Raw genomic sequence first — 16,715 nt, forward strand, 5'->3', positions numbered from 1 at the left:
GAAAGTCTAAATAATTTGAAAGTGCCTCTTAACGCGACACGGTGATTCGCGAGTGAGCGGTACTAAGTTCAAAGCCTGAGTGTCGGATACTTAAAGTACTTGGAGTGCAAACGGTCTCTGAAATTTCTTACTCGAGATCAAATCAAAACTAGGAATCAACAAAATTCTCATTTACTTTTAAGAAGATATTTTTCTTTATAACATAAAACTTTATATATTATTTCCTTAAAGAGTGTAAACAGAATTGTAAATAATAAAAATAAATTTATGTCATCTGATATGGCGAGGTCGAAGATTATCACATCGTTTTAGGCTGAAAATCGAAGAGCCTTTAGCATGGAATTGTTATGCGTTAAAGGCCCTTCGAGCGTTCAAGGACCGAGGGTTGATCTCGCTTGCTCTCCTCAATGCACTCGACTTTAACAATAATTAATCGAAGCTAACGAACCTCTTTTGCAGGGGTAACCATTCTCCTGTCCCTTACTGTGTTCCTGAATATGGTTGCCGAGACAATGCCGGCGACATCCGACGCCGTGCCGCTTTTAGGTGAGCGCTTTATTTTAACTAATTTTCAATGTAATTAATATTTTAATGTGAGAAAGCAGCGTAATTGATCACTTCTATTGAAAATTATTCAAGAAAAAATGGAGAAAAAAAAACAAAGATTTATATTCGCATTCTAAGACAATATTCCTCAGTAGTATAATACCTGCTGATGCAATTGATACTCTTTGATTAGTTAAAAGTTAAAAAAATTTATAGGAATATATTATACGTCTTTAATATTGCTCGTTTTAATACAAATTAATGCAATTTATTTTATTACATATTTTTAAAAAAATATTAATTTTATTAACTGCATTTAATATGCAATTATACAATATTAAAAAATAAAATGTATACTTTTATAAGTTCAGATAAAAGGAAAATAATTGGACAATATTAATGCGAATGAATGTAGCTCTGAATTTTAAACATTAAATGCGATTGTTTGTTAATTTGATTTAATTTTAAATTGTATTTATTTCTCATTATTTTTCAGGGACGTATTTCAATTGTATCATGTTTATGGTGGCCAGTAGTGTGGTCAGCACGATCCTCATCTTGAATTATCATCATCGGAATGCTGACTCCCATGAAATGGGTCGATGGGTAATTTTCTCCGATCAATATCAAAGCACTTAATATAATACTATGATAATTACAATTACGTCACTTCATTAGTATTGCTAATATTGCGTTAATTAGTTATTTTTTTAACATAGTTGCATCATAAATAATATAATTTTTCTCAACATATTTGTAAAACGTATTTCATTTATATTTTTATTAAAATTTAAACGACATTTATCGAGATACATTTTCAGCAATAACGTTAATGACACATTCGTGTTGAGATAATAAGATAAAAGCAATGACTGATTTTGCCGGTAGTTATAAAGTTAATCGGGAGAAAATAAAATACATTAATATCCGGTAATGTAAAAATCAGTTTAAATCAACAAAAAAAATGTATGAAATTTTATTCAAAATTTCTTATTTGTTTGGCTAATTTTATCAATTAATCTATATTTTCCATTGTATCTTATTTTTAAAATTAATCAATTTTTTATTAATATTCTGTGAATACTTCCCTTGGAAGTGCATTATCTAGTTAAACCATTTGTAAACGTCCTTTTTATTTGCACAATAATGACGAAAATAACTTTGTTGAAGCTCGATTCAATTCGTCACCGGTGCTGTATGATTTCCGTACGTATCGGTAGATAATTATGGTTTTAATTAAAATGCAACGCACCACCGCCGAAGCTGATACATTGTTCTCTTTTCATCATGGATAAATCAGAAATTTTATGGGCGAATAATTAAGGGCCACTCTGCCGAATGTGCACCGCGATAATAAATCATGTATAATCGAATTTTTCGCCGGACGTCACGTTAATTAGAATGTAAATTTTGGAGATTGATTTCCCGCGCGATCAGATTTCTGCGAATGAAACATATGCATCTAAGTTAAATTAAACAAACGTGAATTATTCACAATAACAAAGTGTCAAGAAGTTTAATAAAAAAAGAAATAAAAAGAGTGTACACTTACGAGAATTTTTTTAAATCTTAATCAGAATTATTAATTTAATTCGATTAATATGACAATTATTGTGATAATTATATTTTAATAGTATTAATTTGATCCAAATAAATGATAGAGCAAAAATTTAAAAAGAATTATTATTATAATAAAAATAAAACAGAAAAATCTTTTGTTTCGTATAATTGGTCTGATTATATTATTGTACAAACATAATATATATATACTTGTATATATATATATATATATATACATAATAAGACTGTGTTCCAAAATTTACAATACTGAAAATCTATAGTTTACGTTAAGTCTACTATAAAGGACCTCGCACTAATCTTACGAGAAAATGTCTTTCTGCGCATTTGACTAATTTTTGGATATGTTATAATTCTCTTTATTCTGAATAAATATCTTAATGGATACAATTTGATTCTATGAGCCGTTTTCGCGCTACAAGCCTTGAAAACCCAGTAATCATAAAATCTTTCAAGGCTTGTAGCATGGAAACGGCTCATAGGATCAAATTATATCCATTAAGATATTTGTTCAGAATGAAGAGGAGTCATTTTCAGTACTAGCAGTAAATTTTATAATAGAATATAGTTTAAGTAACATAACACAAATATTGAAATATAAATTAGACTATCGTTAAATTTTCTGAATTACAGGTTAAATTAATTTTCCTGTATTGGCTACCTCGCATACTCGGTATGTCAAGACCAGGACAGGAAGAACAAGACAAGGAAACACAAAAGTCTCAGAAGCCATCTCCTGTCACGGGTAAGATAATTTTAAGTGCACTCATTAGCTAAAAGGTTGCAACACTTCTCTCCGATGGGTTTCGGACTCTAGTCTGTTTGCCGAATAATTGGTTCTTACTTATAAATCTGATTATTTACGTTCTACGAGCAGAACTGAAACTCAGAAAAAAAGTATTGCAACCTTTTAGCTGATGAAATAATTATAAATCGTGGATGAGGAAACAATTGCTTAGTAAATAAATTTCAAATAGATATTGATTATAAATCAGATAGATTGCCATTAACAATCTTATTCATGTGAGAGGTCTGTATCAGCATAATGCATTTATCTGCTGTGTTAATAATTATATATAATTTCTTCGTGTAACTTCCTTAGTTTGAATTAATAATTCCTTTGAAGTTCCACGGGTATTTATTTTAAAGATGTAATAAAGAATTCGATTGGAAGCACTAGTGCGCACTGGTGCATATTAAAGCCGTTGTACACTGATTTAATTTGAATATAAAAATGAAATGCAAATATTTTGAATTATGAAATACATATTGTACTATAAATAGTACAATAAAATGTATTAAGTATTTCACGATTTAATATATCGATTTTTATATTTATTTATAAACATAACATTACGTTATTTTGTGTACGACGGCTTTAATGTGCACCAGCGCGCACTGAGTGCGTCCGATCGAATTCGCTATAAGGCAACCCTTCAAGGGGTTATCGCCGTGTCGTAATCCATTGCTGATGCCAATAATTTAATAAATTGTTCTTGGATACCCCAGGTGCAAGCAAGTCGTACGGTGATCTAGAGCTGCACCAGAGGAGTAGTAAGTCCCTCTTGGCAAACGTCCTGGACCTGGATGACAATGCGCTGGCGTCTCACAACAATTTGCTGAACAATGTGTACAGCACACCCGGACCTCATCACGCGCACGCGATGGGTCATGGCCATAGTCACATACACACGACGCCCCATCATCATCATAGCCACGCACCCACGACGCCGCACCATCAGCATGCGACGCCGCTGCCGCATGCATCGTATCCCCATCAGATTTCGCATACGCCGCATCATCATCCACATCCGCAAGACGCGCCAGCGCCGCAAGTCGAGACGATACTTCAGAACGCGTGCTTTTGCGCTCGTTACGAGCTTGTGCTAATCTTGAAGGAGATTAAGGTAATAATTCGAGTCGACAATAAAAAGAGTATTCTCTAAATCTCATGAAACGAAATCTTACTCAAAGAGATTGAAAATTTAGCCTGTCTTGTTCAAGAGTAGCAGATTTTCACTCTTTTTAAAGTGAGATTTACTCTTTAGGAACGAGATTCACTCCGAAGGAGTGAAATCTCAATCTCTTTTCTGGTATGTAATACCAGGATAGATGGAATCTCAAAGAAGGGAAGAATTAAATTCAAGAATGATCGTATTTTTATTCTTTTTTCAAGGCTAAATTTTCAGTCTCTCTTCGAGTCAGATTTCATTCCTTGAGATTTAAAGAATAATCTAAGACTTTTCTAATTTTGATATTATTAGATTTAATGTTAAATATTTAATTCCAAAGGCCTATATATAAGTTTCTAAATTTCGGAAGTTCTAAAACTATAGGCAAAGACCAATCATAGGACGGAGACTTTTGATTTTTCTGGGTGTGTGGAGTACATCATTAAACGTGGCGGGGGGGGGGGAGGATTTTAAAGGGATTTTAATACAAATATTTTATCTTTTATTGTATGTGCGAAATATATTTCTACATATACACCCCAGGCAAATATTGTTTTTTGTCAAATTACTCAATATTTTTTAAAATTTGTCAAAGATTAACACATTTTCTAAATACCGAATTCTGAATGTGGAATTCAACACCCACAGAAGCTCTGGATGTGGAAAGCTCCACACTCTCCATAAAAAAGTCTCCTCTATAATTATAGGATTGCGCCTCCTTTGATGCTTCTAAGATTCTGAGATATTAAAGTTTCAAGATAGATATAAAACCCGATGGTTCGTAAGTCCCAAGATTGTATCTCAAAAAGCCATAATGTTTTTAAACTGCAAGATTACAATGTTCCAAGATCTGTTTGAAGAGTCTCAAAGTTCGAAGTTGAAAATCTCTCATTTAAAATTTTGAAATAACGAAAAAAGAATTCAATATCAGTCGAAATCTTTTTCTAAAAGCCAATCAATACAGTATTTTGATAAAATAACAATTTTGTTTTAGATGATAACGAATCAACTGAAGAACGAAGATGAAAACACGAAGATCTCGAACGACTGGAAGTTCGCGGCGATGGTGATCGATAGGATGTGCCTAATCATTTTTACTCTGTTCACCATCATCGCTACCATCACCGTCCTGCTGTCAGCGCCGCATATTATCGTCACGTGATTCAGAAAAGCCAGTCTGCCGCCGGTGGTTCCGGGGCCGACGAGGATTGCGTGTCGGGCGCCGGCATCGACGGACGCCGCACGCGACGCTCTAACCGAGCGTTCGCCCTTAACCGATTTCCGCCAGATCGGGTTAAAGGGTGTTCATCTTCGGGTTCGCACGCCGCTTCGTTTCGGAGACCTGCGCGTTAGGAAGAAAGCAATACGGGGAGTAACTTCGTTTCTTTATGATACATATAATAATACCAGTAAAAATAAAAATAATAACATTATCGATAATGAGAATAACGATAATAGTATTAATAATAATTACGTAATAGTAACGATAAAATTTTATCATATAATTATCCCACGAGGACGCCTTAGCGAAATACGTTGACACACCGTTTATAAATGGCGCGAGCACACGCGTGGAAGCAAAGGACACGCGGGAATACAGTATACGCGAAGAACACGTACACTGGTTTGTTACACGCATCCCTGAGAGCAGTCGATGTGACGAACACTTTGTACAGTTGAGATGGAACATTTTGTCGCGAACGAGTTAAATAAATAGTTCTATAAAAGATCCAATTACGAATTTTCATAGAGATAAGTAACGTTCGAATCCAAAAAGAGTATTCGACTCTGTCCTCCACGACTACTACTTGGGGATGTACCACACATACAACACGTACACACACGCATGTAACATCATGCGAGAGCGTTAATACACACGGAACCGTGATTTGTCAATGAGTTAAAAATACTTTTCTGCGGCCCAAAGTTAGTACGATATAGAAATCTTCGAATGTACCCGAAGATCAGTATATTGTTAGGATTAAGAGACTCTTACAGCAGTCCAGACAAGTTTCGTAACGTTTCTACGAATTCGCATATAAAACTCCAAATTCGAGAATCTCCAAAAGCATAAATTTTGAAAAATATAAATTTCAAGAGACATAAAATTAACATATAAATGAAAAATATGAATAATATAGTAGTACGCTCAGAAAAAAACACTATAAAATCAAAGTTTTCAAGTGTGATTGATGTTCTCGAGAATATGTAAACTGTAATATCCTGAAGAAATTTCAGAATTACTATATGTCAGTTGATGGTCCTTGTCTATACTAAGATGCGAAAAGAAACGCTCGAGAATGTCGACGACGATTCTTTTTTGTCCGTACAAAACGAAATGATGAAGGGAGAAGGAGCCAAAAAACAACAAATAGGGATAAAAAGGACAAAACAGGACAAGGGTTGGGCTTTAAAGGTAAACGCACAGGTTACACTTTCAGAATACACACGATGAACTGCCAAGGTGATTCAAATAATGCCAGGTGAATTTTTCTTATCCGTATCATTAGTATGTAAAAATCGACGACTTAATAAATGGAGGATTTGTATTACGATTTAAGTGGCGGTGACACAAAATACTCTCTCGAGTAGGTCGCGAGAGAGAACCAAAGGACACTACGGAAGGATGCAAAAATCGGACGTGAGAGACAAATGCAAAAAGGATGATTGCGATTGTTCGATAACTTCCGCTGCGAGAAATTCAGTTTCGAGCGATGTATTTTCTTTCATATCTGCAAATTTGAACAGTTTTGTTATTAAACTGTATTCTCATCGCACATTTAACGATGAATGTAATTTTCTGATCCTTATTTTGCTATCGGGATCATGTAAATACGAGCTTAATATCGTATATATATATATATATAACGTGTGTGTGTATATGTATATGTATATATATATATATATATACACTAGAGTATTAAACGGCTCTATATTTCAAGAATTAGATGACTAACTTTTCAAGTTGACTGTCCAAGTTTCATATAAATTATGGAACCTGGACAGCCGAAAATCTCACATTTTTAAATATAATTAATATTTTTTTAAATATAATATAATATAATATAATAAAAGTTTGAGTTTCAAGAAAAATATATATATTTCTCGTTGAATGTGTGCCGAGAAAACAGATCCTCTCACATAGTATAAATTACCTCTCACATAGTATAAACGCGAGTTTACGCATACTTACGTTTTGAACACACAAATATTCGCGTACGTTTTATTGTTTCACACATCAATCCTTTTACTTCTCTGTAACGATGCCATTACAGAAACTATTTCCGCGATAGTATAATTGTAACTTCTTTCTGACATTTAAAAATTGTTTTGGAGAACAAAAGCTATACAAAAATGGACTTTTCTTCTTAGAAAAAAAACATGTAACTTTAACGTCACTTGTTCTATTCAGAACACTGCGGCGCAGAACTTTAGCTGACACTGAACGGCAGTTATATTAAAATTGATTATACTATGTATATATTAATATTGCAATATTAACACTACGATTAACGAATGGATTTGTCACGATAAATATTTTTTTCAACCACAAAAAAAAAACATACAAAGGACATGACTTCACTTTCGAGTGCATCCAAAAAATTGACACTTTTCATGTTCTCTGCTAATTTACGAGCCGCTCGAGAATGTGATAGAAAATCGCGGAAGCGACGGAGACGATTATTCACGGAAGAAGAAAAAGCAACGTGGGATGGCGACCGATAAAGAAAGGAAGTTACTCTTGCTCACACGGACAGACTCGTAGGCGGACGTCGTCTCGACGAGACATCAGGGAGACGAACTCAAGTCGTATCGTACATTTTTCGACCATCGGCACTGGATACGCGACAACCAATCACGTTATCTTTTAAATACTATTAAAGATTATTAAAGTAATGAATCGTTGTTGATTATGTATCGTGAACGGAATTACGCGTAGAAGTATAGTAAGAATACGATGTTTTTTGATCTCTAGCGCGTGGGAAACAAAAAAAGGAAAGAAATAAGCAGATTAACGTCGAATGTATTAAACTCGTAAGAGAGATAGAAATTTTTAGATGAAAAAATGCGATTAATCATTATCGGTGTGAAATAGTTAAGGAGAAATCAAGGAAAGAATTCGTTAAAAAAAAGGAAAAATGTACAGTTCAAGACATCAACGTTTTAATGCCGACACGATTGCTCTTTATGCGATAAAAATTAATAAATAAACGGCTCGATTAGCCTCTAATTGACTTGGCGAGATAATGACGTTACGCCTGGTCTTATGAACCAATACATGTTGAACTGATCTAGTACTTAGAACTAGAACAACAAATGCCACATCGCGCTTTGGAAGTAGGAAGAAAGAAAAAAAATAAGGAATTTATGTATTTAAAAAGGAATACATTTGATAATAATTTGAAATACGTTTACGTTCCAACTTTTTAATTTTATCTTCAAAAAATCATTTCTGTTTTAGATTATATTTTTGTATACATTTATAATTCCTCAAAAAAATTTTACGAGCTTATTTTATCTGGTATATATAAGATAGAATAAGCTTCTCAAATATTAAAGTTCAGACAAGAAAATGTTTGTCCTCCTACTTCCAGGCAACAAAGTGCCGTGGATTGTATCCTTTCCAAAAAAGTTAATGATATAAAATAGAGATTTCTTGCCTTTGTAATTTTTGTCATTATAAGACGTCTGATTCTATAGTTTTTTTTAATGTGCGTTTGCTGTAGTTCAAGTTGGTGGAAAGATATTTAACAACGTCGTTTTTATTGCGATAAGAATATGCCATCTGTTTTTATATATATAGAATAAGAAGAAAAATGTGACTAGATTTCATATTTTATTCTTTTTCCGGGGTGCTTTTTTAAATAAATGTTTTCAAAATTGCAACACAGATATTCCTATGTAATAAAAAAACATTAAAAATATTTCTTACTGAATTTTTTCACATATTTTCAGTAAGATTTTCAAAGAATTCTCGTATTATTTTAAATAACGTTGGAGGGGAATAATTTTATTGCTAGGGCTTCTTTTAATGAAGCCTTCGCTTATTCAAATTTAACCGCAATTGTTATGCACGAAATATAGTACGCGTATTAAATCAATTGCGATTAATTATATCGCAAATATAAAATTAATCTAGAAACAGCGGCGTATATGGATTACGAGTCCTAGAACATTACGGGTATCAAAAAATCGTATTAGCGAGACAACGCGCAATCTTAATGTAATCGAAGTTTAACGATTAGATAGAAAAAAAAATAATACGTATCATGGTACGCGACACTGTACAACTATAGTTGTTCTAATTATACTTATAAATGTGCATTACTACATATCGCACATTGAAATTCATAATGAAACCAGAAAATTGCTCACTGTAATTTGTCGCTAACAACTGCTATTTTATTTCCCTATAAATTGATAGGTATACCATACAAACACATACTATTATAAGCAAGAACAACCATTCTTTCCTTTTCGTGGAAATAATTAGTTTCTTCACAACAAAAATTATATCGAAACAATGCAAGATTTCCTGTACTTACCATGGGATGGTTTGCATCTAAGAAGAATATAGTTTTAAAATTATATTGGTTTATATAAATATTACAGCATTTGTAGATAAACAACAGTCATTAAGAGTGAAACATATAATTAAATGAAGTAAATCTAGCATGTCAGAGTACGAAATGTTCCGAAATCTCTTTCTCACCGTGATGCAAACTCACCTAATTTTACAATATATATAAAACTTAAGTGCTTACAGTTATGCAAATATTGTATCATTCAATATAGACTTCTTCTTGTGATTTCCGTTACAGGGAATCGTAAGGAGAATTATTGCCATGAAAAATTCTTGCTGAGAGATTCTCAAACATCTAAATTCGCGTAAAAGTGAATTTTTAATTCAAGTAAAACGTGACACGCACTTTACATGAAAAGTTTCCACCTCCTTGAACTCGAACAATTGAATATGAATTGAATATGAATAGTATTCCGAAGATAACGCAGCAAACGTACTTGAACGTGGTATGAATCCGCCGCTTTCACAATTGAAATTAATTGTAATGAATAGTTATAAGTCTGGATAGATTTATCAAGTGACAAAGACATATTGTTTATTTTCAGTCAATTTTAATAGTAAAGTACATGTAGAAATCTTCGATTAACTTTACGAAACAAAAATTTCTCGATTGTCTTATATTTTTATTATTGCCATTATCATATAGATGAATGTGTGTGTATATATATTTAAAAAATTAATAATTTAAATTGGCAGAGATCAAAATATTAAAATATACAATTAAATGTCATGCGACATTTTTTATACAAATATAATGTCGTTTTAAGTTAAAAAAACTCTCTTCAACTCTTTCAAATTTTATAATTTTAAAATTCGATAAGAACGAAATTCAATAATTTTAAAAATAAAAGTAATAAACAGAGTTTACACCTACAAGCAAAATCTTGATGCTGGATAATAAAAATAACAACAAGGATTATATATGTTTTAATCCTAATCAGGTCATTTTTCAATGTTAGTAAACTAAAATTTAAAATTCGATTGGTATATATAATAATATCAGTTATCACTATAATAAGATCCAATGTAAAAATGTTCGCTCATGCTAACCATTGTGAACTCATATTTTTACATTGAATTTTATCATAATGACGATGTATTATATTTCGATAGAATTTTAAATTTATATTTGTTAATATTAAGAATGATCTGATGGGGGGGCGAAATCTATGTTGTAATAAACCTTGTTATCGTTTTTATAATCTAGCACCAAATGTTAGTACCTTGCTTGTGCTCAGTTAATTATTTTTATTCTTATAATTTTAGTTGAAAGAAGAAGATAACTAGAAAAATCTTTAATTTTTTACACGAAAAAAATAAAAGGCTTTATTAAATGTTTTGATTATTTTTAATATTATAAATTTGCATAAAATATGCAAATCTAAGCTTTTGATATAAATGAATTTAAAAAATTCGTCAGCTCCTTTGACTCATAACTGTTTCATATTACTTTGTAAAAATTAGATGAGAGCGGCGGTAGACAATGAAATTTTCGTACAAATTGAACAATTTAAGCGAATGGCTGAATAAGGAAAAAAAGAGAGAAAGTGAAAGAAGGAGTAAGATACGCGGCATTAACGTGACTTGCGCCTTTAAAATCGACAGCTTAATATGCGCGGGGCTGTTATATAAACTGTAATCTTGTAATAACAAAAGAATAATAATAATAATGATAACATTAGTGATAACGATTAATGATAACGGTAAATAATAATATTACTATTACTATTAATAATTACAATAATAATATTAAAATGTATTAGCCACGAAACTTTTCGCCTGTGTACGAAATGTTGAAATCTCCTTTCTACGACGTTGATATACGATTAAGTCGACTTCCGATCGCGAATCGAATCGTTCCCATTTAAAGAGTAGTTGTGGCGGACAGAAAGAGAGAGAGAGAGAGAGAGAGAGAGAGAGAGAGAGAGAGAGAGAGAAAGAGAGGGAGAGAGAGAAAATATAAATATAACTAAGTTAACTAAATGAAGGTTGATAAGCTTATAGGATACCGTAGTAGTGCAGATGTACAGGGTGAAAAAAATAAAATTTGGAAGAGATAAGAGATTTTTCGAACGTCTCTCGTTCATCGATCATCAAGCAAGAAAGAACAGAAGATCGAAAGTAGATCAAAGAATATTGATATTATTAAGACACTATTTTCAATTTGAAATCAATAATGTAATCTGAAAATTTAATGATAAATCTTGTTTCATTGAGCCGACGCAATACTTCCGTCGTGATATGAAAATTAACCCGTTATACCCAAAACGTAAATTTTTCTTCAGTTGTATAAAAATCCTTAAGTAAAGTACTCTTGTATTTCTGATATACGGGCTATAACGAGTTAAGCATTGTGCGAGTTTCATAGTACTTTTAGTCTGTTTCACTCGACTATTACTTACTCGAGCGTTTTAAGGACTTTACCTAAGGACTTACCGATAGAAATAATTACGATTGCTCATCAATTATGCCTGTCGTTTAAGTGTCAAGACAATCCCCCGATGACTCCAAGCGGCTAACGACGAAAACTATATACTTCTTGATATATGTAATACTACCTCTAATTAACACGAGAATATCGACGCATTATCTATCCGTCGAGTGTAACTTTTATCGTAAGGTCTATTATACTTATAGCATGCCAAAGTCTTCCGCCATTATTAGTCGCCTAGTATAGCTGACGAGTTTTCTCAGTTGCAAAGTTTTCGCGAGATCGTCGCTGTGAAGATCGTCGAGTACTCGCGTAAAATTGATCCCGTTTGCACCAATATCGCTCAAGGGAATATAATCAAGGCTTCGATGAAAATCGTTGCAACTGCTCGCGGCTGTTCAGCGTTAGTAGTTCGCTGTGATGTAAGTAGTTGAAGCTCTAGCGACAAGCTGTACACTCGTAGATCTAGCACTGAAACTAGCCGCACGACGGAAAAGCGAAAGGCGAAATGGGACGAGATTTACTCGTTCAAGTAATTATTCCTCCGAGAATCGTAATTTTACCTCCAATCAAATGCACGTACCTGCATTCGTGCATTTTGCATGAACTTGCAGAAGTCGTGATCGAGTAGTTGAGAATTTAAAATGAGAATTTGATCGAATGAAACTCGCGACATTTAAAACATAAAATTATTGACTCACTGACGATTATGTGATCAATATATTTTATGATTTATTCAACCTGATAACGATGATCGGATTTACTGGTAGTGCGTTTTTTGAACGCGCGAAGTTTCAATTTTTACTGACTTTTGGAAACAGTGTGAATTTTTCATAATAAATTATTCACACGCATACTTTCAATGGAGAGATATGGAGAAGTGACACTAGCAAGAATGATTATCACTAATCTTTGTTATAATCAAGTGCAGGGACCGAAGCGTCGAAATTACGAAAAAATTAAAGGCAATTACGCTTTTTATCACTTTTTAAATACTACGTCTGACTTTGAAGAAGGATCACTTCGGATCGGTGAAGACGTTCGGAAGATCGACGATCCCTTGCTCGTTCTTATTAGACCGCTCTTTATACGTACATGTATATAGCACATATACATGTATTATATGTATATTATACGCAACAGAGGTTTAATTATATCGACGACATGTAGCGTGTAAATCGTTGCTCGCGCTCAGCCCCGTTGTTAAATTAAGCGAAACGAGATATCGTCCGCATAGGATATTGCTGCTTCTTACACGAATCGCGTCGTTCTGCTTATCGATCATATTAAACTTTTACAGTAAATTTTTACGCATAAGGAGGAGTAATTTAACAGGAAGAAACTCAACAATTGCCTTATAAAAGAGATATGTTATTTTAAAACGTTACACATTATAAAAAAATATTATATATATAAGATCGTTGCATAATTTCTGTATTTTCGTATTATTATTAATTATTCGTATTAATAGCAGCCATGACTTCGTTAAAATAAACAAAATTTAAATTTTAAAAAAAGATTTTAAAATCTCTGCTTTCAAAAAGTTACTTTTTTTAATTTTTATAGGTTTGATAATAATTATATATAGAAAACTATGATTTGGATAAAATGGAAATTCTTTTATTTTGTGGGCTCGTCACGTGTTTAAAAAATTTGTAAGAATTTTTACTTCCTAACGTGAAACTTTGAAGCTTTTTCTACAAAATCGTTTTTAAAAATTGTTTCTAAAATTTTTTGTTACTGAATTATTTTATTGAATATTGTTATGAATTATATAAAAGGATCATTTTGACTCTCTTCATATTTTTTTTTAAATCACATAGTAAGTTAAAAAACAGATTCTTAAAGCTGAAACTTTTCTCTATGAATGATATCTATAAATAAATATATTTGCAAAGTTCTGGTGGTTTAAATTTTATCCAGAAATACGAAATTATGTAACGATCTATTTCACGAAAATAATACATAGATTCTCAGCGAACACCTGCAACTAATAGTAATTATTAGTTAGAATTTCTCATTCACTAATATAATTGTAATATATAAGCACGTGTTATATTACAATTATACTATTGAATGGGAAATTATAACTAACAGTTATGTTACTGCCAGTTGGTGTTGCTAGGTCGCAAGCGTTTCGGATCGGATAAAACAATACTAGACAAATAGTCGACACAAAGGACACTCTTTCGATATTCTTCCGATTGGAAAGCCCGTCCAGTCTCGGGTTAAATTGCTCTTGATGGAACAATTGTATGGAGATATAGGACGTTTTTGCTATAAAACTGCGCCATCGTATTCACGTTTCAATAGTTTGTGGAGCCATCACGGCGAAACAGCAAAAGCAAAACGACGCTTTTCGTGCTATCGTACGCAGTGACGCGGATTTCGAGTGCCACGTTATCGTCATCGAATCGTTTTGCCAGCGCGGCTCAGGGCAAGGTTTGCGTGTAAATTCCACTGTGCCATTGTTTGTAAAGCATTACAATGATCAACCCGGGTTGACCGGTCGATTAACGCGGACAGGCGAAAACGAGAAAACCAAGTAGAAACGGAGTAATTAAGGTATGCTCATGTGCGTATCTCTTTCTACAACGGTGGCGAATTAATTAATTAGATTAACTGATTAGGTGAAGCGTAAGTTCAAGTGCCAAATTTTTAGCTAATCCTTAAAGCGTAAACAAGCACGCTGTGAAGCGAACGTATACGCTGAATAGGAATGTAATTAACGTGATGGAGATCAACGGCGCGGCAGTAACACATAGAATCGATTACGAATTAATTCGTTACGAAGATCGAGGAAAATCTGCAAAATAACTCTGCAAATTATTCGAATTGTTGTAGTTTTTTGTCGATTCATTTCGCTGTTAATTTATTAAATCGTGTCCTGAAAAAGATAACAAATGTTCCTTATCTCTTTGCCGATAAGTTTCTTGAAATAAAAAAAAATATGACACAATGAAATAAATAATTTAATGTCCGACAAATATATTATATATAACATTGATTTGACAAAGAGCAACATAAAATATATATTGTAGATAATGTTAAAGTATAAAACTAAAATATAATTTTTTTCTTTAATAGTAAATAAATTTTTTTAATTGCCTTATGCTCTCAAATATTGAATTGAATGCTTTTAATATATACATTTACTGCGTAAAATCGTGAATGAGAGAGGAAACAAAATTTTGAGTTTGAGTTGAGCGAATATTACATATTTTACATTAAAATTCAACGGACAAATGAGATGGAGAAAAAAATATATAAATATGTGTAAAGAATGGAAAAAAAAAAAAATATATATATATATAAAAGAGAACAGAGATAAGAAAAAACGCGTCACAGCCAACTGAATTTAAAAATGAATTTTTACAAAAGTAAAAGTGCACACAGTTATTTCCGGCAAGCAGTACTCGTTTCCTTCCTTTTTGAATCCTCGCTCAGCTAACTCACCACGCGCGATTTCACAGGAAACTGCGTTGTCCTATCAAAAGAAGAGAAAATGATTTTTAAAAAAATGACAAAGGAAACGAGAATTCGCGTTAGGTGGTTAGTAAAAAAACAGCGAGATTAAAATATAATTTCTAAATTACCGCAAAAAATAAATAATAATAAACAAATAAGTAAATAAATAAAAGCGAAATTATTAAGCACATGTACCACTAAACATAAACTATATATATTTAAACTATTGAATGCTAAAGTCATATTCGTAATAATGAATAAAAGAAAATGGTTAATAATATCGATTAACTGAATATTAAAACTAGCCTGTAATCAATAGCGAAGTAGTTATACTCTGACAGTAATTATAGGGGTGATTCAAAGGTAGTTTATTAGCAGTTAGGGACAAACTTTATCGAGATCACTTTCTCTCTAAACTAACAATGGAAAAAAAAAGATAAAGTTATAACTTAATTATCTCTCGATGCTAACCTATTGAATTTAAAGGACATTAAAAGCCGCGCTAATGCGATTTCAGAAAAACCGAACCTATGTAGAGCGCGATCTAACTTTCTTCATTACCTATATCTTTATTCCTTATGTACTTTAAAAAGAACGAAATCGCCTCGTATTGTCCATCGTTATACCCAGTCATTAAGATCGACAATTAAGGTGTGCGTTATCGATCGCCATCGAGAATGCGAGGAGAGAAGAGCGAAAATAAACAAAAAATGTTACTGTTTCCATAGACCCTGGTGGGACGATGCAATTGAACTGAACTCACCCGATCTCACTTGACATTTAATTATGCCTCCGATAACAGCCTGGTCTGATAATAGTAAATCCATACCGGAGGAGATATAAGAGAGCGTAAATAAAAATTTGTTATATTTCTACGCTGGGCTCCTTTTCGAGGCAACGTTGATCGATATGAGAATCCCTGTTAACTGGTGAGCACTGTAATCGCCGCATTGTAATATTATTAATATTATTACGTTATTATGAAATTGTTGAAATAAATGAAATGAAAATATACGTTTTCCATTTTTTCCTCTTTTCTTTCGGCTATGCACGTATAGTTTATTTGTTGCAACAAATTCTTATCGGTGATTTGAGAGAACAACGTTATTCCTCTCAATGCTTCATTTGTGCAAAGTTGCAATTCAGAACATTGATG

At 32.6% G+C, this 16,715-nt stretch overlaps 1 protein-coding gene across 3 annotated transcripts in view; it reads left to right on the forward strand.

Moving 5' to 3' along the window:
* Positions 1-16,573, forward strand: part of nAChRa7 (nicotinic acetylcholine receptor alpha7 subunit) — a 240,533-nt gene extending 223,960 nt beyond the window's left edge. For all 3 annotated transcript variants that reach the window (XM_087412611.1, XM_087412613.1, XM_087412612.1), the window contains 5 exons: positions 460-546; positions 1,043-1,152; positions 2,758-2,869; positions 3,634-4,031; positions 5,071-16,573. In XM_087412611.1, the coding sequence (XP_087268737.1) occupies positions 460-546; positions 1,043-1,152; positions 2,758-2,869; positions 3,634-4,031; positions 5,071-5,238 (875 nt within the window). In that variant the 3' untranslated portion in view covers positions 5,239-16,573. The remainder of the gene's footprint in view (positions 1-459; positions 547-1,042; positions 1,153-2,757; positions 2,870-3,633; positions 4,032-5,070) is intronic.
* Positions 16,574-16,715: the final 142 nt, after the last annotated feature.

Source organism: Acromyrmex echinatior, chromosome 13 (genome assembly GCF_024713525.1).
Source record: "Acromyrmex echinatior isolate Ae372 chromosome 13, ASM2471352v2, whole genome shotgun sequence".
Taxonomy (NCBI): domain Eukaryota; kingdom Metazoa; phylum Arthropoda; class Insecta; order Hymenoptera; family Formicidae; genus Acromyrmex; species Acromyrmex echinatior.